The 26,054-nt window shown below is 42.9% G+C and overlaps 1 protein-coding gene, 1 long non-coding RNA gene and 2 other non-coding genes across 4 annotated transcripts in view; 1 reads left to right on the top strand and 3 right to left on the bottom strand.

The window, feature by feature from the left end:
• Positions 1-41: 41 nt before the first annotated feature.
• LOC147269176 (uncharacterized) lies at positions 42-2,101 on the bottom strand. The gene is made up of 4 exons (XR_015109474.1): positions 1,984-2,101; positions 1,052-1,184; positions 709-776; positions 42-272 (listed from the first exon to the last, which is right to left on the bottom strand). It is a non-coding gene; the product is annotated as an uncharacterized LOC147269176 (long non-coding RNA).
• Positions 541-673, bottom strand: LOC147269178 (small nucleolar RNA SNORA31). The gene has a single exon (XR_015111696.1). It is a non-coding gene; the product is annotated as a small nucleolar RNA SNORA31 (small nucleolar RNA).
• LOC147269177 (small nucleolar RNA SNORA31) lies at positions 874-1,007 on the bottom strand. The gene has a single exon (XR_015111697.1). It is a non-coding gene; the product is annotated as a small nucleolar RNA SNORA31 (small nucleolar RNA).
• LOC147269175 (protein TANC1-like) overlaps positions 1,818-26,054 on the top strand; it is a 46,570-nt gene continuing 22,333 nt past the window's right edge. The window contains exons 1-9 of the mRNA XM_086180581.1: positions 1,818-2,181; positions 2,622-2,719; positions 2,901-2,975; positions 4,494-4,697; positions 11,208-11,300; positions 12,831-12,961; positions 14,638-14,938; positions 16,488-16,769; positions 25,819-25,935. Coding sequence (XP_086036707.1) covers positions 2,906-2,975; positions 4,494-4,697; positions 11,208-11,300; positions 12,831-12,961; positions 14,638-14,938; positions 16,488-16,769; positions 25,819-25,935 — 1,198 coding nt within the window. The 5' untranslated portion in view covers positions 1,818-2,181; positions 2,622-2,719; positions 2,901-2,905. The remainder of the gene's footprint in view (positions 2,182-2,621; positions 2,720-2,900; positions 2,976-4,493; positions 4,698-11,207; positions 11,301-12,830; positions 12,962-14,637; positions 14,939-16,487; positions 16,770-25,818; positions 25,936-26,054) is intronic.

The following is a 26,054-nucleotide window of genomic DNA, read 5'->3' as shown; positions in this document are numbered from 1 at the left end:
AGTACAAGTACACAATAGTAGCCACGCAGCCGCTCCTCTTTGCTTTATTATTCAGAGTCCCGTTTTCACAGCAGTGAACTGTTACCAGATGGAAAAGTGCATTTGAAATGACCCAAATAGTCAGCAGTCTCTGAAGTTGCATTTTATTTTCCCAAAGGACACATTTTACTGCACACACTCATGCTGCCTGGGTGTATTTTCAACAAACAGCAGCTGTCAAATAGTTACTGACCCATAGAACTTGATCCGTTCTCCATCAGGTGCTTCATGGCCTACAAGAAAATGTAACATTAAATCAAATACAGAACCCCCCACCCCCAAAATAGTCATCCTGCAACACAGTGTGATGCTCTTACATCAAGAAGTCCATGAAGCAAAAAAATTCTAAAGGCTGCCTGCCAATGCTCTTATCATTTGCAACGAGTGATTCAATCAAATGTGCTGACTACAAGACCAGTGGGCGCAAACACAGTTGACACCAAGCTGGTAAAACTGATACCACATTCAAACATTACATATTACAGCCATGTCATGCAACTTAAATGTATTCCTCAATTCAATCTGTGCTGCTATATAATGTAGCAGTCAGGAAGCGCGAGGAAAGTTCAGTTTAGCATCTCTATGCAAACCGAGAAGCCAGTGGCACCTGCTTCAGGTCTATCAGTGGATGCAGCCCAACAGACAGCAAAGGTTTTGACCGTCACCGACCTGGTAAACCACTGCCGACACACACGTGTTTGAACACCTGCTGGAAGGCCTTTCCTCCAAAGTTCAGGCTGGGGAAAAAAAACAGAACGTGACATGTAAACTTAAGCTCAATTGTAAGTGGTTATGGAAGCTCACCGGGAAGTCTACATCGCTTTTACCCAGACCAATTATCGTCCCCTCTTCAATCCGTGACGCCATGTAAAAGGCGCGCAGAAAGCGCGGGGACATTTATTATTGCATCTGATTTATTAAAACCTGGGAACTCTCACAACAGGGAGCACAGGCTGTCAAAGATGCACGTTGTATACGAAAGGCAAACACTATACGATAAAGCTAAACATACATTTCTGAAGGATTTGTTGCAGAATGGCGGAATCAGACGTCCTGCTGCAGGACAGTTGTCTGGGATGTTCAGCTGACTGATGCACTCAGTTATCCAACATCTGGCTGGTGTCCATCACATGTCACACAACCATCTGGGGGGAGGACAGCAAGGAAAAAGGTCATGTATCAATTTAATTGCAAAGGAAATGCAATCTCATTAAATAAAAATGAAATAAAAGTTTCCATATTTAACTACTAGAATTGTTCTACAGGCTCATCAAGTAACTAGAAGCAGCAGCTACTTTAAATCGCCTAACTTCTGGTTAAGGGAGGTAATTACAATAATTAAACTGCCAATTCATTTGCTAGCATTATTCTTAAATCTTTATTGATCATATATAGCGGCAGTTTAAACGTGTAACATCAGTTTAAATGCATGTGTGCCAGCGTAAAGCACCTAAGCCCGTCCTGTCCTGGAGTCGCAGCCCCTCTACTGAAACCAAATGTTCATTACCCCTGCTCGAAACACTAAATGTAACAGTGCCACAATTTAGGACTTCCATTACAGCTGTGTTACTGCAGAGACACGCCAAAAAAGGCGCTCATGGGATGGAATGGCAGTGTAGCATTTAGCTATAAGTCTCTTGTTAGCATTTGATAGTTACGCTACAACTGGTAGAAGTGTGATTAACGGGAGTCGAAACCTCATTTATCAACCACTAGGTCCTCAGAAGCGTGGTCTTACATTTACCAACGCAAATGTATTTCGTTAAGTCATAATTTGGGCGAAAGAGCAGATATCTCCGTCTGACTAGCTAGCAAATCAACACGTGTTTTGTACTCGTGTCAAAGATAATGTTAGCAAACTCAAAATAGAGAAAAAAAAAAGATTACCCCAACTTCAGTTACTTTCTACTCAATGGCGTGTATTTTAATGCAAAGCTAACTCACAGCAGGTCGCGTTGGTAAAGAAGACCATGAGGTCACCGGGAAGCGGACCGTCCATCCCCGCAGGTTCCGATGAAAGGCTGGTTTAGCGTTAGCTTCCAGGATATATAGGTTTCCGGTGTTACGGCTCATTGCTGCCCCCTGAGGACAAAGAGGAGAGACGTTCCTACTCCTAATGTCTTCTGTTGGTCGTTTTTAAAGGTGAGAGTTTATGCTCACTTGATTATGGATACTTTGGCAATGTACAGCTTCTGAAAAATTTGTCACTTGTATTTATTTCCCACATGGTTTCGGTGCGGTGAGGTATTTCTAACGTTTCAAAAATGACACTTAAAACAATGTGGGCTCCTATGTATCTGCATTCAGCTTGATGCTGGAATCTGAATATATGATATGCCTCAGTGTAAAAGGGAACACAGTTCATTTGGATATATCATGATATCCCAGTTAGTATTTTTATTATTGTTATTTTTAGTAAGATGGGGGTGGTTTTGCCGTGGCAGAGTGATGTAAATGAGGTAGATCAAATCGAAAACAACCCACACTGTAAGTTAAAAGAGCAAATGCAGTCATAAAATATTAAAACGTCAAATTTGGGACATAAAGCCAATACGCATGTGCACTGCCGATTCTTCTATCAGTCTGTGAGTTGACAGAGGAGGAGCAGCACTCCGGGAGAGCGAGGTGTCCTCCATCAGTGGATTTACATGAAGACATTAAACACGAAGTCTTAAAACAGGTAACAATGAGATCTTCAGCATTTTTTATGTCCTCTTTATCTATGCACTGTGAAGAAATGACTTGATTTTCGTGATCGTTTAAACAGTCTCCATTTGTATCTGGTTTGTCAGCAGTAGAAATAAAAGTGAGGGGAAACAATGTTCCTAATTCCATTACAACATTTGTTGAATCTTTCACAGGCAGAATGTTCAAGGCAGTATTTGGGAACAAGAGACAGGCTGGAGGAAAACAAGGAGATCCGAGGAGACGACCAGGTAAGGACAAATACATGAAACGCCATAATTGCAACCCGATGTTTCACCTTTTCATGTATTAAATGCATTCTCTAATAGTTTTGATCATCAACATCAAATGAAAGTTCTTTCTGACACTGTCATGTAGCCCAAAGGTAACATTCATCTTATGCACTTGCATTATTTGATGGCAAGCCAGGTTCTCTTCTCTGGGGTGATTCAAGTAAAGCCAATTCAATTAGCCTAATTCATGTTCTGTCCTTCATGCTGCTGCATTTAAAGTGTGTCAGTAGAAGTTAGAGTGGGTTATGAAAACATCCTGACCTATTAAACACACTGGCAAGAATCTGTGAGTGGGGTGAAACTGAATCAGATGAATCTGGGCACTTGCTGTCTCGAACCTGCTATAAACGGTGCCAAATGTTAAGTCAGATGGTTGATGAAAGGTGAACTGAGAAGTGTTCTGAAAACATCTCGCTGCTGATGTCGAGACAAGTTTGTATTTTGGCAGAAAGGAGTTTTCAACTTGCTGCAGTCCAGACAGCGATGACAGATAAACATGAGTAGAGCGCCGTGTTAGAGCAACCATTTTCCTCGTTAATATTTAATTATCTGCTGCAAGAACAGAGGGGAAGACGGAGAACTGTGTCAGTCTCATTAAGATGATAGATTATGTTTACAATACAGTGGCGTGGTCCTGATCATTTGCAGGGAGATATTCATGCTCCTCAAAGGCTGTGAGGATCCTGGAACACTTGTAGGAATTCTGCATCCATATTGGGGTTGGGTGTTGGCAAGGATCTCACAATTTAATTCACTTTCAACGTTGTGGTTTATGATTTGATTCGATCACAATGCTATTCCATATCACATCAAGTTTAAATGACATCAACTGATGAATTGACTGAAATGTGCAGAGAATTTATAAGAGCACTTTTAATATCATATTATGCGAAGTATTGCGCCCAAAATCTGTCCAGTAAAGAATCAACTAATTAACTGCTATTTTCTTAATGTAAAATTATTTCAAAGTGGACACAAGTTGATATCAGAATTTTCAATATTGATGTTGACTTGGAATGGGAAGATGAATGTTGCTTTGTATGGATCAATGGGTTTGAATCAGTAGTTTTTTGACCCAGCTCTAATGCATATATGTTTTGAGTTTGTTAACTTTTCATGTCCTTGTTTTGCTTTGAACACTTACAGCAAAATGAATCGCATGCAAGGTGGGAGGAAGTGAATGGCTCTGTTTAATGGTAAAATATTTTGAATAATGGAACTGAAACAGAAGTAGTTTAGCCTCTTTATTGAGCCTGATCTTAAAATATTTCTGGCACTGACAACTTTCCATTAGCTCACTCTGCAAAATGCCTCCAAGACACGATATGTTCACTCCCTGGCTGCCTTATGTGAGACACATTTAATACTGCTCCCTCTGGGGTGTGTTGGAGCTGCTATACAGCCACGGTTGTGTGAATCAACACAGCCGTTCCTTCAACATTTACCCCTGCTCCTTTCCACCCCTCATCCTTATAGGTGCTGAGGTGTACACCCACAGCACTCTGCAGAGGGACAGTGGTGGACGGGCCACACACCTCCAGGAACACGCCAGCGGCTTCACAGAGAGCTCAGGAAAACTGAATAGACTGACCAAGGGTGTGTCCATCTCTCTGCCATCCTCCCCTCTTCTCCCTCGGCAGGACAACATTGTTCCCTCCCAGTCTTGTGTCAAGTTCCCAGGTTGGTGGATTCGACATGGTAATAATGATACAAATGTGCGTCAGCAAGTCGCTGTGGCAAATAGCAGAAAGCTTCCATGGATTCGCCTTGATTAGCAGAGAGCTTCAGTGCATTCAACTGTTACATGTGACAGCAAATCCAAGAGTATACAGACCGCGCCTGCGGGCCCCAAGCACATGCCAGATTGTCAGAGTAAATGATTGAACAACATCACCTAAGGCAAGGAACCCCAATTAGGTAGGTCAGTGTGAGATATGATGTTATTTCAGTGAGATAGCTGTGAGATCTTGGTGAGTATAACAATCCTGCAAAAAAATCAAGTCATGTAACTGTTTCAAGCCATATTTTCAGAGAGAAACGTGGATGTTTTAACGTCAATTTGATTTTAAATGCAAACCATCATCTAATGATGTTTCCACCTCTCTATTTTCCATGACTCATTTAAGTCTTTTAGCCACTGGGGAATAAACTGAACATGACAAAAAAACAAAAGAAAAAGAAAAACCTGATTCAGGTTTAATCAAGTGTGGTTTAGACACGACAGCTTTAGATTTTTCTTCAAATTACATACCGTTTGTGTTTGAAGAGGACAATACAGATTTAAAACTCCATTGCAATATATCTTGGAGGAATGTGCCACATTACTGGCATATCTTTTTTTTTTTTTTTTTTTTTTTTTAAGGTATATATTGACAGTTTTGGGATATTTTGGTATCCGTCGTCTTCTTTGCTCACCACCAGAAGAAGTGGTAAATATATGGTTTGTTTGTTTGTTTTTTTCCAAAAGTTCTGGAAATAAAAACCTTGTTTAAAATCTTTTGGTTTTTACAAAGTGGGAATGTCGCATAAACTTGTTTTTTTTACAGATAATATCAGCATTTATGAAAATCATCCAGCTGTAAATCCGTTGTAAAATATCAGCACATTTACAAATGATCCAATATCATGCATCCCACAGGCAATATGAAAGTAGTCAGTGGAGGTGAATAACAAAGTCAATTTACAGTATTATTGTACTTGGATCCAATTTTCAATTATTTACTATTTATTTCTTTAGACACTTGTGACTTTCACTCCATTACCTTTCTTAGACAAATGCTGTGCTTTTGACTTAACTCCATTTCAGCAAGGGTTGTCATTGCATTTCTGCCTGAAGCTTCCCATACAGAAAAGAAATACAAAAACCTTATAAAATTATTCAATGCCTGCATGTTAAATATTTATATTTTATATGTGTAAGGCTTTTATGATTCACTCATGATTTACTCATTAAAGTGGCTACTTTTGCATTGTTTTCATACAACATACTTATAAAAATTAAATATGTTTTATGTAACTTTATATATGTTACCTATGAAAAACTTAATTGTAAGATATGCTTTCCTTATATAGTCCATATATGTTATTTAGTAATTACCTACATATTTTTACTATGTCACAGAACTAAAATTATATCCATTACATATGTATGTTTTGTTTAAGAATTGTAATTAAATTATATGAAATTTTCCATTGCTAGATGTTTTCTAAAAGAATACTATATGTCCTCAAATGTAAAATATCCTAATCGTCTAAAATAATTATACAACTTTGATGCAAACAATACACATTACTTATATTATTTCTGAGTGCCACATATATGAAATTCAAAGGAACATGATACTATTTGTATAGGATTCTTGTTAGCCTATTAACATTCATTCATTCATCATCTTCTGCTTATTGCTTTCTATTAAGGGTCGTGGGGGGGGGGGGGGGGTGGAGCCTATCCCAGCATCTACAGGCAAGAGGCAGGGTTCACCCTGGACAGGTCACCAGTCCATCACAGGGCCAACACATAGAGACAGACAACCATTCACACTCACAGTCACACCTACAGTCAATGTAGAGTATCAATCAGCCTCGTCCTCTCTTGATGTCTTTGGACTGTGGGAGGAAGCTGGAGTACCAGAGAGAACCCACACAGGAACAGGGAGAACATGGAGACTCACACAGAAAGATCCTGTGCCCGAGCTGGGACTCTAACCCGGAACCTTCTTGCTTTGAGGCCACAGTGCGAACCACTGCACCACCGTGCAGCCCAGCCTATGAACAATAATTTCCATATAAAAATTGACTAAAAGGTTTTGCGGACAAGTGTGGCGAATTTCATGCATGTTCAGGGGTGAAATTAGAAAACCGGCTCCGGTCCCTCTGGCCGAGCTGCCTCATGGGTGTTGGGGGGGGGGGGGGGGGGGGGGCTGGGACACTGTTGAGTGGGTGTTTTTAGTGTTTTTAGTGCTGCTAATGTGTTGCTCTGCAAACATAATAGGGTCTTCGCCTGAAGTACCTTCAGGCTCAGGCCCTAATAATTACGGAGACATATAAGGGACATTTTTTAAGGATAAAGTGCAAGCTATTTTTACCATGTATTGAATGGATGATTAACAAGTATAATTACCTTATTTAAAAAATACAGGGTAATAAGATTGTTTTCTACTCACTGACTACTACAATCATAGCCTAAATCTACATGATTTCCAAAGTAAGACGTAAATGTTTTTTTTTCTCTCTTAAATTCATTATAATTTTGACTTATTGGTCTCGTGAGTTTTACTTGAAAAACCCTCCATTTTAAGCTAGGTTAGCCACAACAGTTTACAGTTAGCATACTAAGTAAAGGGTGTTAGCGATACAGTTGTTTGTACGTGAATAATTTATCACTTTAAACACATTGTTTCAAAGTTGAAGCCAAATTAAAGCTGCAAGCAGCGTTGTTAGGGCCTGAGCCTCTGCACGGCCTGCGACCAGGTGCCAAACGCCGCCCCAATCCAAAGGTGTAATTGTCAAATCCCTGGGCCTTGTAGTTTAGGAGATAGAAGCCTGAGTCTGATCAGAGAGAGAGAGCAGAGCTGAGAGCTGTCCCTTTAAGAACCCCTCCCCCACTGCTCTGTCTTTGATCTGTGCTAGAGAGAGAGCAGAGCTGAGAGCTGAGAGCTGTCCCTTTAAGAACCCCTCCCCCACTGCTCTGTCTTTGATCTGTGCTAGAGAGAGAGCAGAGCTGAGAGCTGGCCCTTTAAGAACCCCTCCCCCACTGCTCTGTCTTTGATCTGTGCTAGAGTGGAGAGCAGAGCTGAGAGCTGTCCCTTTAAGAACCCCTCCCCCACTGCTCTATCTTTGATCTGTGCTAGAGAGAGAGCAGAGCTGAGAGCTGGCCCTTTAAGAACCCCTCCCCCACTGCTCTGTCTTTGATCTGTGCTAGAGTGAGAGCAGAGCTGAGAGCTGGCCCTTTAAGAACCCCTCCCCCACTGCTCTATCTTTGATCTGTGCTAGAGTGGAGAGCAGAGCTGAGAGCTGGCCCTTTAAGAACCCCTCCCCCACTGCTCTGTCTTTGATCTGTGCTAGAGTGAGAGCAGAGCTGAGAGCAGAGCTGAGAGCTGGCCCTTTAAGAACCCCTCCCCCACTGCTCTGTCTTTGATCTGTGCTAGAGAGAGAGCAGAGCTGAGAGCTGGCCCTTTAAGAACCCCTCCCCCACTGCTCTGTCTTTGATCTGTGCTAGAGAGAGAGCAGAGCTGAGAGCTGGCCCTTTAAGAACCCCTCCCCCACTGCTCTCTGCTGTCTGTGTCAGAGTGGAGAGAGAGGAGGATGCTGACATTTGTAGTGATTCAAAATCAAATAGCTCTGCATATGTTGGGCAAAAGTGGAACATAATACCATATTTTAGTAGGGATTTTTGTCAGGAATACAGTGGTGTGTATTTTGAAGCTGTGGGAGTTTTAGTTTACATGTGAGAAGCGAGTGTTTGAGAGTATGTACCATGAGAGCAGACAGGTGCCCCATTGGTTTCCATTGTAAGGTAAAAAGTGTCTCCCCCACTTTGAGGTCTTGTAAAATCCAAAGCGTTTGCGCTATATAAAAACTTTTAACAACTTTTAATCAGCAGAGTTTGGAGAGTCATGTATTAAGTTTTGGAAGTGATACCATGAACGACCTAGGAGGAAATAGCGTTTGTCCAAAATTGGACATTCGTGTCCAAATTGTGGACGTCCTGTTAGAGTTAGGTCAGGGGTGTCTGTGTATGATTTGTCCGTCTTGATGAGACGAATAAAACGGTGTTGGTCCCATGTCTGTAGGACATTCCTACAAGCCATGTCGTGGTTTTTTTGTGTACGTAGGTGGCGCTATTGAGTAGAGCGTAGAACTGCATCCGATGTGTGTATCAAATTTGGTGAGGTTTCGAGCGTGTTTAGGGGGTCAGATTAACTTTTAAAGTGGCGAGTGTGTCGAGCAAACATAATAGGGTCCCTAAGAAGATGCATCTGTTGCTCAACTTACCACTTAATTCACAGAGCAGAGCAGTAGACGACTTGGAACGACCGTTGCCTGGGGATGGGTTCAAAGATGTAGTCTCGCGAGATCTCCAAGAAACCGCGAGAACACGACTCTAGTTGTTCGCCGGGCTTTGTAGGCGTAATCATTTTGTTCGCCCTCACGGTCACGGATGGCAGTACACTTACCAGTCTCTGGAACTCCATATTTAGTCGTATGTAAACCCCTCACTTAGCAAACAGTTAGTAGCAGTAGTAGTAGTAGTAGTATATAATAAATATATATATATATATATAGAGAGAGAGAGAGAGAGAGAGAGAGAGAGAGAGAGAGAGAGAGAAATATATATATTTAGAGAGAAATATATAAATGTGCGTGTATAAATATATATATACATATGTGTGTGTGTATAAATATATATATACATATATGTGTGTGTGTATATATGTTCATATAAATATACACACACACACACACACCAGGTTTTGACTATGTAAGTACCTTAACACCATATCATAACATGTGATACAGTTATTTTGTACAATCCCACAATGTCTTTTCCATAAGGGTTTGAACTCGGCTTTTTGGGTTTTTAGACGTGATTGGCACAAGCTGTGTTCCTGACAGGAGCAGAAACAGTCACTCTCAACTAGATTTGATTTAAAAGCCGAAATAGGCCGTCCAGCTCTGTGAAACCTGACACATCCACGTGTGAAACAACAAGCCTGAGAGACATCCACTTTCAGAACACGCCTGTGGTGGTGGCAACGGGAGATGATCATGATGAGTCTGGCCCAGAGCACCAGTGGCCATATCACAAGTCAATGTTTGAGATTTCATAAGGTTTCATATTTGTGCAGTGTTTACAACAAACTGCTGGGGGCTTTGTGAAGCAGTGACGCTAAGGAAGTCATTTATTACAGTTGTAGGTTTCAGAGAGCTGCACGGTTCTTTACATGCTTTGTGAAAACTCCACAGCAATGTTTTGATATTAAAAAGAAAATTAGTTTTTGAATAATCAAGTATTTTTATAAGCAAACATTCCAGTTCTTACACTCAAGTAAGAATAGGACAGCTATTTTATTGTAGTAATATTTGACCAGGAGTATCTATTCTTTGACAGTAGCTCTGGGGTTCTGTACTGAAAGTAGTGTACAAACATGAAAATCTAGGAACTAATTTTGAGCTGTAAAATCGCAATAACGTTTCGGTGCAAATATAAAAAGACTTTGACATTATTAAATATCCTCGAATGGTGAAGAAGCTGTGCCAGAATATCAAGGTAACTGGTAAGCTTTACTTTGTTGATGTTGCATTTAACTAATTAAAGCAAATAAAAGGTATGGGAGGCAAAAGGTTTTGTTCCATCTTGAATGAGTTGATATTTGTTAGATAAAAACTAGGTGTGTTCAATCTTAAGATATGCACTAGGTGGCAGTGTGCTGCAGCAAGTACGATCCTTGAGAAAAAGGAGCTATTATACCTCAACGCTTGCTGCACTGCCTGTTTCCCCATAGTTACACTAAATGAACATAATGAGGAACATTGCAGCATGTGAAAATACAAACTGGCATGACTTTTTCTGGCAAACTCCAATACAGACCCAGGTTACACCTGGTAGAGTGTGTGTGTTAGTTCACCGGCATGCATGACTCAAACACTGAATAACCTTGGGTGCAAAGATACTGGACATCTCAGTGTTTGCAAACATCTCATCCTTACAAATGAAGAATCTGTGTTTCCAAGAACCTTCAGATCTTGTTGCATAAATTGAGACACACCCACACATCAATATGAGTACACCGCTGTCCCTGCCAACACACACACACACACACACACACACACACACACACACACACACACACACACATTAGCAGTGTTAATATATTATAGATAAACGCCCACGGTTCAGTGAATATTATACTGTTTGCACGACTCGCAATATGTACATACTGATTTATACTCCTGGGACACAATTCAAATTCTGCACCACAGATCTCATCTGGAGAGGCTTAATCTCTCTCTCTCTTCCCCTCTCTCGCTCCCCCTCTCTCACTTTCTTTCATATCTCCACCCTCAATCCCTCTCTCCCTCTCTCCCACCCTGCCTGCCTGCCTGCCTGCCTGCCTGCCTGCCTGCCTGCCCTCCCTCCTTCTCTCTCCCTCCCTCTCCCTCCCTTCTCGCTCTTTGCTTTGGCCGAAGGACGGGTAAGGAAGCTGGAGTATGTGGATGGCTCTTCCGAATCGAGAGACCCTCCTGTCTTTGCCTCGTGCCGTGGCAAGACAGACCACAGAGGTGAGAACAGGCATGCGTGGGTGTATGTTCAGCATCGTCTGTTTTCAGGTATTGATTAGGGAAGGTAATTGAGAATGACTGGGGTAGAGGTGAGAGAGGGAGAGAGGTGAAAGTGAGTCACTGTGTGTTTTAATTACATCTACAAGGTTTTGCCACAAGTTTTCCCTCTCAGGTGGACATAGAAAGAAAGGTGTCAGTATTCTCATCAGTGTGCTATTGGTAGTGAATTTGTTTTATTGCAGTTTCACTCGAGTCTTTCCATTCATCTCTCTGCTTGTTCCACAGACAGCTAAGGTTAGACTGAGACAAAAAAAAAAATGTTGTAAACAGCCAAAACTCCACCAGATGTCTTTGTGTTTTGGACCACAAGGCTACCCGAAGGCTCTACAGATTGTGGTTGCCAGGCATCTTTCAGCTTCCCGTTTCCCATGGCAACTGCTAGGTGGTTTGATGAACAGTACTGGACATTCAGACGGTCCTCTTGTTACTTGAGATTGGATCTTAGTGCTCAGCTGACTAAATGCAAAGTTTCCCCTGTCTCTGAAATACACAACCCATGTCTACTATTCTACCATAGGCTGCAGAGTCTTCGGCAGCGTTTCAGGCTGTGAAGTGAGAAGGGCATTAAGAGAGGCTACAATAGGTGTGCCTTTATGGAACAAAACAACCAGCCCTGCCTCTCAATATTGACCTTGGTCCTCTCAAGACTAGGCCTGTGTTGGAGTTTCAATTTAGGAAGGATGCAGCACACTTTCAAAGACCAGAAAAACAGAGAAAGAGAAGGAGAGAGAATCAGTGCAGGGAATGAGAGATGAATGTGGTGTATAAAGGCAAAGATGTGCGCGAGGAGGAGTGAGCTGTTCCTGTAATCTGTGATGTTCTGTCATCCTGTTTATATGCCTACTCAATATGCATGTTACTCAGCTGATAACAGTACATGGATGAGGCACAAGGACTGAGATCTGTATTGCTCAGCTGGTTAAAGCACAGACATGAGATGCAACAACAGTTCAAGTGTCTACTCTGTGGAGGTGAGCGTGGACCTTTGAGGAGCCTCAGCCGGGGTGAGAGGTCAAAGCATCAGGGAGCCTTAAACAGTGATAAATGAATGCAGCACATGGCCTGTGTCAGCCAATCTCTCCTGGAGCAACAGAAAAGGCAGAGCTCAGGCACTCCCTCTTTCTGCTCCAGAGTCGACACCAAGCTCATTGAAATTCACAACCCGTCTCTTAATCGAGAGCACCTGGCAGGCGTGTGCAAAAGCAAACTCACAACCTCACACAACCTCTTGCTGCTGCCTCAACTAGGGACTGGAAAGCCACCGTCTGTGCATTCATAATCAGGGGAGCTGGGTGTGCTGACCTGTGGATGCGTGCATTTCTTGCGGTCCACTAGCGATGCTGCTGGGCGGGACGCTCACAAGCAAGCTGAGCTGAAATGGCAACATCAGTTCGATGGCAGTTTCATCTGGCCTACCATGTCTCCATTTGTTAATCCTTGTGTCCTAAATGTTTTGTGTGTGTGTTCTAGACCTCCACGTGGAGCCCCAGCAGGGCTCCTCCCTTTCTACCCAGGAACTGATGACCAGGCTATGCTTCTTACTGGGAGAAGCAACACCCGGCACAGCTAGCTCTCCTATGGAGGACAGGAGGGGAAAAAAGGTAGGTCAGCATATTGATTTACTGGCCTTTCGCTGTCATGTCATATTAGAAGGCGATGGATCACCTTTTTTGGCCTCACATTGCCTCAAGGATGGTGGAAAGGAGCTGTTAATTTGGGAAAAACAACATTTAGTTCCTCCATCATTTTCTTTGTAATGCATTGTCTTGCTGTCCTTCTGCAGGGTTCAATTCTTTTTGTCAGTGTCCTATTAGTCTAACCCTCTGTATGAGTTATTACTTCTCTCCATCTCGATGCCTTTGCATTGCTCAGCCTTGGCCCATTTTCTCAGCCTCATTCCACCACCTGAGCTCCAGATACAGTCAGTTTCACGGAGATAGCAAGGATCATATGAGGAATGTGGGTTGTCCTGGCTAAGATAGATGAGGCTCTGGTACAAAGGGAATAACCGTAAGCTGCTTCAACTCTGTTGCTTTGTCTGTGTTGCAGGAATGTTGCATCAGTAATAAAAAGACCTGAAATGCATGTGATCAAACTACATTGAAAGTGGAATCTAAAAAAAAAAGAAGGCTGAGGCTGTTTTGAAAACATTTCAATTTTTCTTGCACGTCTCATGATTCTTTTATCATCCGTCTTCATGGGAAATATCCCACACATTAAATAATGAATACAAATATCAAAACATATTTTAAGTATTTTCAATGGCATGGTTCATGGTGTGAAACCTAAATTTTAAAAAAGAACAAACAAACAGGCGTTTATATCCTAAAATATTGATTACATTAATTAATTACAGGCTCCAAAAATGATCATTGAGTAGAACCACCATCCCTCCGGCAATCTCAATTTATATTTTAATTCACTTTGATTGCAAGCTTCTTTGCAGGGCAATAGAAGATGGCAACATCCAGGATTGTTGGAAACTTGTCCTCAGTAATGCAGCTCCACAGGCTGCGTCAGTCAACTGCATGTATTGATGGAGTTTATGTAATTAATCCATTTTTCTAATGTGACTGTTTTTATTTTTGTTACTTCTATACTGAAATGTTTGATATCCATTCTGGAGAGCTTTACCTGTCATTGCTCCATGTGCTGATGCAGAACACATGCATTTCTACCGCCATGTTTGACATCTCAAGGCAGTACCATTACACAGGGCCTGCCTCCATCTAATGTCAGCCTCCACATTACTGACATGGTGTTACTTAGCCTGGAACCATCAGTCAAATAGTCATCTGCTGTGTTCACTGGATATTTTTGTCCTTAAATACATCCATGCACCCGTGAAAACTGTTTGCATTTCATTTCATCCTTGTGAAGTCAGCTCTGTCTGGAACAGCAGTGTGTGTGTACAGTGACTTTTACAGCAAACTTTAAATGTCTACAGCGAGGGACTTAGTTTGGAACACAACCAGCTGTCATTATGAAAAACTGGGAAAAATGACAGCTAGGATGAAAATAACTGGAATTATCCTTTCATTTCCCATCTGTGCACACACTCAAACATCGTCAGTCATGATGACAAAAAACAGCATGATTGGAGGCAAATGCTGTCACACAGAAGGATGCACAGTTTATAATAGAGGCAACTGATACTGTTAATTTACATGCTTAGGATAGTCAAGTATGCTTACCTCATTCCTTTCTTTTGATGGCACATTGCTGTAGACCCTCCTCTGGTACTTATATTCAAATATTCTTGCTCTTTCTCCTCCAGTGTGAGACCCCCGCCCAAGGGGGGAGCCCAAGCTCCACTCTGACCTGCAGCACAGCCTCCCCCTGTTCAGAGAGCCCCTCTTCCACCCTGAGCACCAGTGCTGGAGGCCAACCTGTGCTGCAGCCTTTACCCCTGCCCTCAACACACTGTGTCACCAGCACAAGCCCCAGTGGGACCCTCTCTGGCCCTGTACCCAGTCCGGCTTTATGTTCTGCCCCTGGAGGTGTTGGCGGGAGCAGCCTCGGGCCTCCTCCGCGGAGTCCCACCTCCACCCTGGAGAGCAAGGATAGTGGAATCATAGGTAATGTTTGCTTCTGAATATGTGTTGGGGGAAAAATGTTACATATACAAACCAATCCACGCATCACCAGAGGTAAAAAAGTAGTGTGGTGACAATATAAGGGTTTGCTTAGTTATGTCCATATAGAACCGCTTACCTTATCAGAAATCTCAAATGACTGATGTGTCTTATGGTTGCATCTTGTAGGTGGTCTGAAGCAGCCAATCAGATCATATGTCACTCTTCATATCAATAGGGAACAACATATTACTCAGAAAGCTGGGGTGTCCACCTCTATTGAAAGAAATCGTTTTTACCGTTAGATCTGTGTTCTGGCTCATCCATGGTTGTGAGCGAGTTGATGGAAGAATGAGATCTCGATAAAAGCAGCCAACATGTTAACTGTGTAGGGTGGCTGGTCTGGGCAGCTGTTCTCTCACGATGCTATGGTGTCTCACTACCTCTGGATGAAGAGCTCTGCACAAAGATAGTTATGTAGCATAACTTCAGAATCTATGAGTGGGGGTGAAGCCCCCTGGTACAGTCCCAGATCATTCATACTACAGTTCCTCACTATCACTGAGGGGAGAGCTCCAGAGAAAGACAATGATGCCACAGTGACTCAGTACTGCCTCTTGAGGCAAGATGATGCTAACGCTCTCAGATGCCCCCCCCCCCCGCCACACACACACACACACACACACACACACACACCACTGTACATTTATACAATAATCCTGTTTCTGTACTATCCTGGTCGTTGCTCCACCCCCTGCCAATCTGGGGAGGACTATACACAAGATTACCACATACCTCCTCCTTCAGGCAGGGACACACCACTGAGGAACTTCACCAGGGGGACATAGTGTGTGGGAGGGTCACACAACTCCTCCCCAGTTCCTCTCCTCGCTGAGCAGGGTTCCCCACCGACCAAGTGCTAATGCAGTAACTGGGACACATGCACTCAATAGGCTTCCCGCCTGCATCCAGTGTTGTCTGTAGCAACATCCAACCAAGCTGGATGTAACAACCAGCCCCCCCCCCCCCAATGCTGGAAGGTAAATGAGTCCTTTAAGTGCCCCACCTACCTATATGGAGTTGGGAAGTTGGATGCGGCATCACTTAGTTTTAAGTCCTAGTCAAATTTGTAGCCATACCCCACAGTTTCTCTTCGTCGCCTGTGCCACTTGAGCCTCCAGGCTTCAGCTCCCTCCTGTCAAAACTGGGACACTGCTGTCTTTGTTGCTTATGGGTCTGATTCTCCTAAAATAGGACACTTTTTTCTCTCTAAATAGACTTTGTATTTATAGTTAAATACAAAACGGCAAAGGCCGTGTCATGTGCAATAAAACCATTTGATTGATGAGTTTTGAGAGAACAGCTGATAAAAGAAGTGGGTGTATTTCTCTTAGTACTCCCAAGTACTTCAAATCCCTTTTGAAGACCGTGCTCAACTCAGCTTTGGGATTGAAAGTGCAGATGACAGTAAACTGCATGCAGTCCACCTGTCGTGAGGTTTAATTTAGTTTTTGTGTGGCTTCCCTGGCTGAACTTTATTTGTGTGTTACAGCAACTATCACTAGTTCTTCTGAGAATGAGGAGCGCAGTGCCTCCAGTGCGGATCTGGCTACAGATGAGGGGCCGGGGAGCAGTGCAGGGGTCAAGGGCCAGGCAGGTGAAGACGGCCATCCTGGGCCCATCATGGACAATCTTACTGTCCAACCAGAGGAGGCCTTACCCAGAACTGACATCATGGAGCCCAGGACTCCACCCCCACCAAAGAGACCCCTCCCACAGCACCACGTACACAGCACTTCCTCCTTCATGATGCCCCGTCCAAATTCTGTGGCAGGTACATGTGCCCTTTCTTCTGTATTGATCTGTTGTTCTGTGATTAAAAGAATTCCTGTTCCTGCAGAGACTTAGATGAGAAGATCAATAGCACTCGCTCATATTTGTGTGTTCAATATGAAGCTGTGAAGCTGGAGCAGAAATAGCTGGCCTGGCTCGGTCCAAAAGGAATAAAATCTGTCTGTCTGCACATCTGAAGCTCATTGAACATCTTGTTTGTTCATTCCATACAGAAATGAAAGTGTTAAATGACATCTTATCGTCATTATGTTGCCAAGCAACCAGCAGAGACTCCAGCAGGTCACTTCTACTGGCCAAGATTTGTGCCACACTTACTCTCTGTAAAATCCACAACTTGATGTTTTTACACTTTAGTTTTTGAATATTTCTGATTTCTTTGTGTCTACAGTCTCCATGGTGAACTCACAAACTGTTGCCTTCAGCTTCATATTGAACAAAGAAACTACAAGAGTGGTAGCAGTCCTCCCATCTAACCCTGCAGATAAGCACGCTACCTGAAATGAATAACTAGTTCCTACAGATTGAGGTTTATGAGGAGAATAAAGCAATCGTTTCATAATCATGAGATCCTGACGCCCCCATGGAAATATCAGAATCAGAATCAGAATACTTTATTAATCCCGGGGGGAAATTCTTTTGTTACAGTTATTAAAGCTCTCGAAGTACTACAAAGTGAGAAATTACAAATTACAATAATTAGAAAAGTGCAGACTTTAAGAAATAATAAGATCAAGAGTAAGAGTAAGCATAAACTATTTACAAAGCACAGTAGTTATGGCAAAGAGTATTGCGCAGTTTAAGTATTGCACAATTAAGTAATGACATGAGATACACTGAAGAATGTGTTTATCACTCAGAGGGAGGAGTTAAAGAGTTTGATGGCCACAGGTATGAATGACTTCCTGTGGCGCTCTGTGGTGCATTTAGGTGGGATGAGTCTAGCACTGAATGTGCTCCTGTGTTGAACCAGGACTTTATGGAGGGGGTGGTGGATGCTGTCCAAGATTGATCGGAGTTTAGACAACATCCTCCTGTCTGTCACCACCGTCAGAGAGTCCAGCTCTACCCCTACAATGTCACTGGCCTTCCGGATGAGTTTGTTTAGTCTGTTGGCATCTGCTACCCTCAGTTTGCTGCCCCAGCACACAACAGCAAACAGGATGGCACTGGCCACCACAGACTCATAGAACATCCTCAGCATGGTCCTGCAGATGTTAAAAGACCTCAGCCTCCTGAGGAAGTAGAGACGGCTGAGGCCCTTCTTGTAGACAGCTTCAGAGTTCTTAGAAAAGTCCAGTTTGTTGTCCAAGTAGACCCCCTGGCACTTGTAGTCCTCAACAATGTCCACACTGACCCCCTGGATGGAAACAGGGGTCACTGGTGTCTTTGTCCTTCTGGGGTCCACAATCAGTTCCTTTGTCTTTGTCACATTGAGCAGGAGATGGTTCTTCTCACACCATGTGACAAAGTTCTCCAGCACAGTCCTGCATTCAGTCTCATCACCCTTCCTGATGCATCCAACTACTGCAGAATCATCAGAGAATTTCTGAAGGTGGCAGGACTCTGTGTTGTAGTTGAAGTCAGTGGTGTACAGGGTGAAGAGGAAGGGAGACAGGACTGTCCCCTGTGGAGCCCCAGTGTTGCTCACCACTCTGTCTGACACACAGTGTTGTAAGCGTACAAACTGCGGTCTTCCAGTCAGGTAGTCAACGATCCAGGACACCAGAGGAGCCTCCACCTGCATGGCTGTCAGCTTCTCACCCAGCAGCACCGGTCTGATGGTGTCAAAAGCACTGGAGAAGTCAAAGAACATGACCCTCACAGTGCTCTCCGGTTTGTCCAGGTGAGCGTAGACACGGTTGAGCATGAAGATGATGGCATCCTCTACTCCAAGGCGTGGCTGGTAGGCGAACTGCAGGGGATCCAGCAGGTGTTGGACTGATGGCCTCAGCTGTTGTAAATGAGTGTATGAATATGACCCCTGTAACCTTGGTGAAAAATTGAGGGGAGTTGCTATGGCATTATAATCACACAGGGAGCCTAATCAGTGCGGACTCAATGATGCAGTGCTAAACTTCATTGCACCATGTGTTGGTGCTCTACTTACCACCGAGGCTGGATACACACCGTGAGCAGTACCAGTTAAATTTCCTGGGAGGCCTCCACTTGTCATAAATATACTCCCCCTCCCCTCCCTTTCCTGTCACGATCTTTGCTGGTGCACAAGGCGCTTTTTCTTCCTTTAGATGTCTGTTCATTTGTGGTGAGAGCAAAAGAAGAGATTCCCTAAGGAGTGGATTCACAGTAACGCCTGCCAGATTCTTCTGTCAGCTGGTGCTTTCATTTAGGCCCTCTTGATGAAATTCAGAATAAGGATGAAGCGAGTCACATCGCACTGTATTTGATAGAATGTATTCCACAATCATGGCCAGTGAGAATATGGTGTAACGGCATAAACTGTATGTGGGTGATTAGTTGACTGCATGCATATTCCAATTTCAGATTAATCACACGCACAATGTTTGGATGGTCATTCCATCACCATGAGCAACCGTGTGTTCCACACAATTACTCTTTAATTGCATCCAAATAATATATGATAGTGACATGATAAGAGGAAGCATACACATGCTAAAAAGGCTACAATCAATATTTTTAAACGACTGCAAATCTCACCAATGGTAGTGTAATGTCAGAGGTGTCACTGGTGCTGATGAACCTACAGAGAATAATCACTGACTCCATAATGATAGTAGAGCAAATAAATATCTTGCTCGATGATTATAATGAGCAAGATATTTTTTTTCCACCGCAGTCTATGGGAAATCACAACAAACAAACACATTTCCAAATTAATCATAACGATGATCTGCAACCACAGAACAGATGCTTATAAGTTTGTGTTCCAACTGTAACATCTAAGTGTCGTGTTTCCTAAAAAAAAAATTAAAAAAAAGGAAAAAAGTTAATACAGGTATGGGTGTAAAAAAGCAAGCACTGGGATATAAAAGATGGACCAGGCGTCAGTTTGTGGGGTCAATATCAGTTACCTGCTTCATCACCTTCCCAGTGGATTGAGAATTGAACCATTCTGACAGAGGATAAAGTGTCCAAATCACTCTGTGTTATGCTTTGTGAGCTGAAAGCTGCAGATGGATAGAAGTGCCTCGTCCAGTTTAGATGGACTCTGTCAAAGTGAGTGTATTTCACTCAGTGCTCCAAGATATGCAGCAGCATTCTCTTTATTGTGTTAGGGGTCAGTTCCGTTGGCCTTTACGGGTTTGCAGGACATTTTGTGCTGTTGCTTATGTGTTTTGAGCCTTATTGGACTGATGCTATCAGGAATGCAGGGTGCTGAGGCTGAGTTGACCTTTTAAAGTGCTGAAGGATCAACGGGGGATGGAGGGTAATCAGTCACACTGTCATCAGCGGGGGACCGAGTTAGACTGTAGGGACCGTGGGATAGGTGGTGGTGACCAGAAATGTCCTGAAGTCCCCATGTGTCTGTGTGACCGGCTAAAAGAACAACAACAACAAAAAATTAACTCTTACTTCATCCTTGGTCCACTCACCAATGTGGCCTGGCTGCCTTTAGCCAGCATCTTTCTCATCCCACTCCACACCTCCTTCACACTCGTTTCCCTGTTCACACCTCGCACCGAAGATGTTCTTTCAGTCCTCGATTATCCTTTTCATCCTCAGTGTTAAAAGCCACCTGCTACCTGTTTAAGGGATTTCTTCTTTCTTTCTTTTTTTTTTTTACAAGTATTTATCATTTACAGTATATTATTCACCTTTAAATAGACAGTATATTAGAACTGAAAGATACATAGTATACAGTCACATTGTAAATTTTCTTTGACAGATATATTGTAATTGTGATATCCATCCATCCATCCATTCATTTTCTTCTGCTTATTCCTGTTAAGGGTTATGGGGGGCTGGAGCCTATCCCAGCAGCCTTCAGGTGAGAGGCGGGGTTCACCCTGGACAGGTCACCAGTCCATCACAGGATCAACACATAGAGACAGACAACCATTCACACTCACAGTCACACCTACAGTCAATTTAGAGTATCAATCAGCCTCGTCCTCTCTTGATGTCTTTGGACTGTGGGAGGAAGCTGGAGTACCAGAGAGAACCCACACAGGAACAGGGAGAACATGGAGACTCTAAACCAGGAACCCTCTTGCTGTGAGGCGACAGTGCTAACCACTGCACCACTGTGCCGCCCTCTTCATGTAGAATGAACAAGATTATTGTTTGAGGCTTGTGGAATGCCATCTAATTTTTTCCACAAGAGCTGTAGGGAGTTCACAGATATTCCCAGGGGTAAGAACACACTGACAGACCCGATGGTCCCACAGATGCTCATTAGGGGACATGTTTGGTAAATTGGGTGGCCACTGGAGAACAGAGATGTTTTTAGCTTCCACAGAGTGTGTGGACAACCTAGCGTTATGAGGCACAGCAGTGTGATGCTGAAAAGTTGCATCATGTTGATGGGAAAGGGGCACATCAATGAGACACAGAATTTCATCCTGACATCTAAGTGTATTTATGTACCCTGGATGACCTGCGACTGTGTCCAATGTCCATGGTATTTGTTAAGCCCTTTGAGACAAACTGTTTGTGAAAACGGGCTATACAAATAAAATTGCCTTGCCTTGCCTTGTTACCCCCAACCAGAACCCCTCCAGCACCAAGGGCCACTCAGCAGATGCTCACATCAGGAAAAAGCTTGTAATAACGTGGTGGAGTGAGAAGGTAGAGCTGGGCCCCAGAGTTAGATGATGAGAGTGGGTCCTGGTCCTCCATCAGTCCTTAGACATGATGCAGCAGCTCAGTCTTTTCCCTGTGTTTCCAAGATGGATTCTCCACATTAGAATAGTTTCTCTGGATAAAAAGTAGCTGCTAATGTATGATGCTCCTTAGCCTCTCTGCAAAAGCACCGTTCCCAACCCTTGTTCTGAGGCATCCATCTGCGACACAAAGTCTAAAGCAAACTCCAGACTGCAGAAAACACGCTTCTCACTCAGTGTGTCCTTGAGGTCTTTAAAGAACACATCACTTCCTCTCTCAACTGCAGCTGTCTGAGATAGAACTCTCTGTACCAACCTGACATTCCAAGAAATGATTTCAGGTCTTTGTGGATCTGGATGGGACTGAATCAGTTGAAGTTTGTGGATACGGGATTTGATAACCCCACTGACCCTCACTTTTAAGGGTTGACATCCTTGTTTCCTGTAGAAAATCCACACCACACCTGATCCATTAATCTTCATGACATAGCTGTGTCTAGACAGCTGTTAGCTCACAGGACTGCTGAGTCATCGTACCTACTATTGACCTTTACAATGATCAATGGTGGTTAGAAATTTTTATTTGCCCAATCAGCCAGTGAGGTCATCAGTACAAAAAATCCCGATAGGAATCAGATTCTTGAAATTGCATTCAAATAACAGAAGGGATGGAGACCGAAAGGCTCTCATTTATCAAATAGCAGCATTCTCTTTACAGTATGTTTCTCTCAGGGTTCACTGATCAGCAGTGAACAGATATTGAAGGTACTCAACATCATCATCATCATCATCATCATCATCTAAACAACAGCACCACCGGGGAAACCATTTGTTTTGAAAAAAGATTCAGAGTTCTTTGTGACTGCCTTGCCAGCAGTCTGTATTTGGTGGGACCCATTTTCCTGTAAGCAAAAACCAAATAAGGCAGCCTATGGTCAGACTCAGATCCTGAGGACCTCTTTGGAGGCTAAGTTGAACATCATCAGGCTGATTTTATGACTTAGATGCCTTTAATCCCTCAGTAGTAATTCGTCCCCTGAACATTAAGAAAGGCCTGGGGCGACATGAGTCGAAGAATGGAACCAAACAAAAAGCATGACTTTTCCTCAACAGTTTTAAGTGAGAAAGCGTCTGCCAATCTCATAGAATTGTCAGTAATTTGTTCAAATAGAGTTGCAATAACTGGCCATGGCTGGAGCCGAACTCCAGAAGGAAGAAGCCTATCTGGCTGGTGTTTGATGGCGTTGAGAACAGCTCCTGCATAGTGGACCACATCAGCATGTGTGTAGAACTGTTTTCTTAATGCTTTCAGATTTTTTTTTTTTTTTGTTTCCCCAGGTGACCTAAGAGGATAACACAGATGTCTGTAACAGGTTTAGATACCCTTGATTACCCTTGGCTTTGCTGAATCATTTGGCAGCACAGTTTCCCGTTTCCTGTCTGATATCTCTTTCCATTCACTAGTTCAAATCATCCTCTTACCTGAAATGCACGAGCCTGCTATGGAGAAGGAGTTGTCCTGGTATCACCTGGCTCTCAGTTGGCACATGAAATGCTAAAGGCTGTTGTGGTGTCAATGGATGGATGTAAGTTGGTAGCGTCATTGAAAAGGAAAAGTTGGCCATAACCCCCTCATCCAAGAACCATGGGTTAGTGACTCTCACACTGTCTATGGACAAGGATCAGGGGGCATTTGTTTTTACAGTGGTCTCTTCCTGAGGTTGCTGTGGGTCCGTCTTTGGCTTCAGGCCACTGGTCTGAAACGAGCATGTTCCTTCTCATCTTGAGAATATGATTTCTAGGTCAGGTCATCTCTGGAGCACCACCAGGCTTCATAACCTGGTTTGTTTATCTTTGCTGATGATGTAATTTAATGAAACTTTATTGGATCATAGAGCTTAGGTTGAGGAACAATAATTTCAATTTTGAATGTGTTTTAGATGCAGATCTGATGATGTCGTTTCACCTTGGCATTCTCTATCCCAGTGCCCTCTCGTTTATAATGGTTTACTGTGACCAAAAAAAAAATTGCAGCTCTTGCATTTTTTGGAAATTTCACCCAGGAATATTGTGATTTTCAGATCGCAATGACTTGTTCCCCTCTTATTTATGTATCTCTGTTTCTATGTATCTGTAATTGATTGATCTAAGGAGACCCTTGGTGTGCCCTGACCAGGTTCTCTGTGCTCTAAACAGCCCCGTGAATGCTAATGTATCCTCAGTAACCTATGACTACTCTCCCACACTCTGCTGCTGCAGGATGATGGACACATGCTGCGATGCTAGATGTATCTGATTATGATCTGATCTACCAGAGTGTGGTGGGTGGGGGGACTCTATGTACCCTTAAAGTATTTTCAAAATGAAAGTTCAGTGTGTTCTTCTCCATGCTCTGAATAAAGATAAAGGAAGGCAGAGTCCACCATTGCAAGCGTAAACAAGGAGTTCTGCATGCATAATGTCGGCTCAGAGAACCCAGTGTAACAGTTCTTGTGCGGCTCACATTTAAATGCAGACAGATTTGGTGATTTGTCTTGATGAGGGATATTGGACATTGTTGGATGAAGGACGTTGGCTGGCATTCTTCAGACTGCAACCATAATTGCTGCTTTAAAGCTTTAATCCTGTAACTGCAAAAGAAATGTACTTCAACTCCCGCAGAGATTGCCAGTGACTGCGTTCAACATGAACTATACATGATTATGATGACATCAGCTCATCATCTTTCCAAGGGCTGGTAGAGTTGGTCTATCTACAGTATGGTATGGATGAGTGCAACATGACTCAGGCGTTTTTATCCCACTCGGAGGGGATTAGAGGCAGCAGTAATGCCAGATTTTCTGATTTTACGCAGGATTTTGGAAATATCTATGAATGAATGACCCGAACAAGTCTGCGACTTGTCATTGAAAACAAACTTTTAAAAAAAACAAGTTTGGCTTGCCAGCATTTGCGATGCAGCTTAGCATTTTTTTCATAATCACACCATGTATTGTTTCTTAATACTATTGTTATTCAGTTTAACAAGATGTACCCTCTTTCTGCACAACATGGACTAATAAGAAGAAACCAGCATACTTTTAAAATCCCAATGAGCACAGCTACTTCTGATGCCGTGCGTGTACTCTGGGTTGCTGGTTCCGTGCCACGCTTGGATTCATAAACCACTTGGATTAGATTCCTCTTCATTAATGGAGAGATGCAACTAAGACAAATTACACTCCTCTAAAGGATGAGCTCGATCCGAGGAGGTTACATTTAGAAAGCTAGATTTTAGGTTCAACTAGACTACACTGGGTGCAGCAGAATGTGCCTCTCCCCAGGCATTCTGATGTTGGTTTCTGAGGTTTGAATCATCCCCATATTTGTTGCATTTTGTTCCCAACTGTTTCTGTCCTCCCCGATGACTCCTGGCAAATGTTGAATACAGGAAAGCTTCCTTTAACAGGAAAACTGCCAAAACAATAATGAAATAACAATCTCAAAATCAGTACACACAATTTGATATGCCAGAGAGATTTCATGGATTGCAGCAAACGCTGCTTCATTTAAAAATGACTCCTGCTATACGGTCATCTGCCGAAAGCTTTACAGTTTTTAAAAAAAAATGCCTCCTATTCTAAACAAGTGAATGTAACAAAAATAGGTTTGCTGTTTTTTTTCCTCCATCTCATATTCTGTCCTCAAATTATGACTCAATATTTCCACAATCTACACAATCAAAAATCCAATATTCACAGAACCATAACATATTTACTTCTCATTTACAGTAACAGAATAATGTCCTGAAGCTTGCAGAGAGAGAACCTGGCTGACCTGTAAGCTCAGTCCTGTGAGTGGGTGGACGGATAGGCAAATGTGGGAGTTTTTCAGCACTACATGTTCTTCATTGTATTTCTTGCATTGGCTTATTTAATTGTTAGAGGAATGTGATCTGCGATGTGTTTCCATTGATTGTCACAGATTTCTTAACATGAAATTTTCGACAGCAAGACAAATTTCATGTTAGCAGGAGATTACAGCACATATTTGTTTTTCTTCTCATTTCTCCTGGCTCAGTGAGGTCACCAAGCATTGATCATTGAGGGCAAAAACACAGTTTATGCCTTCCATCTCCATGGATACATAATTGACTCTAGCAGTGAATTTGACTCATTTGTGGTATGTATAGGTATCTTTGCATGCTTCTCACACTCCGTCCATTCCCTTGCTGCTTTGTCTTTATAGCAACCTGCTCTACTAGACTGGAAGATCTCAGTTATCTGGACAACCAAAGGGCTGCTGGACACAGGGGCTCTGTCCGTAAACACAACACAGCTGGGCGCTCAAATGATGATTCCAAAGGTATGTGACCTACTGTAACTTTGAGGCGAAATCAGTGTGTAAATATCTCGGAGGAATCACTGCGTGGGGCAGTCCCATGTACAAAAAGAGCCCTTATGTCAAATCTTAACTGTGTTGTG

The sequence above is a fragment of the Aulostomus chinensis genome, chromosome 2 (genome assembly GCF_037954235.1).
Source record: "Aulostomus chinensis isolate RoL2024-O1b breed Wild chromosome 2, RoL_Achi_v1.0, whole genome shotgun sequence".
In the NCBI taxonomy this organism is placed as follows: domain Eukaryota; kingdom Metazoa; phylum Chordata; class Actinopteri; order Syngnathiformes; family Aulostomidae; genus Aulostomus; species Aulostomus chinensis.
Note: the sequence above shows the minus strand (reverse complement) of the source record. Positions and strands in the feature narration are given on the sequence as shown.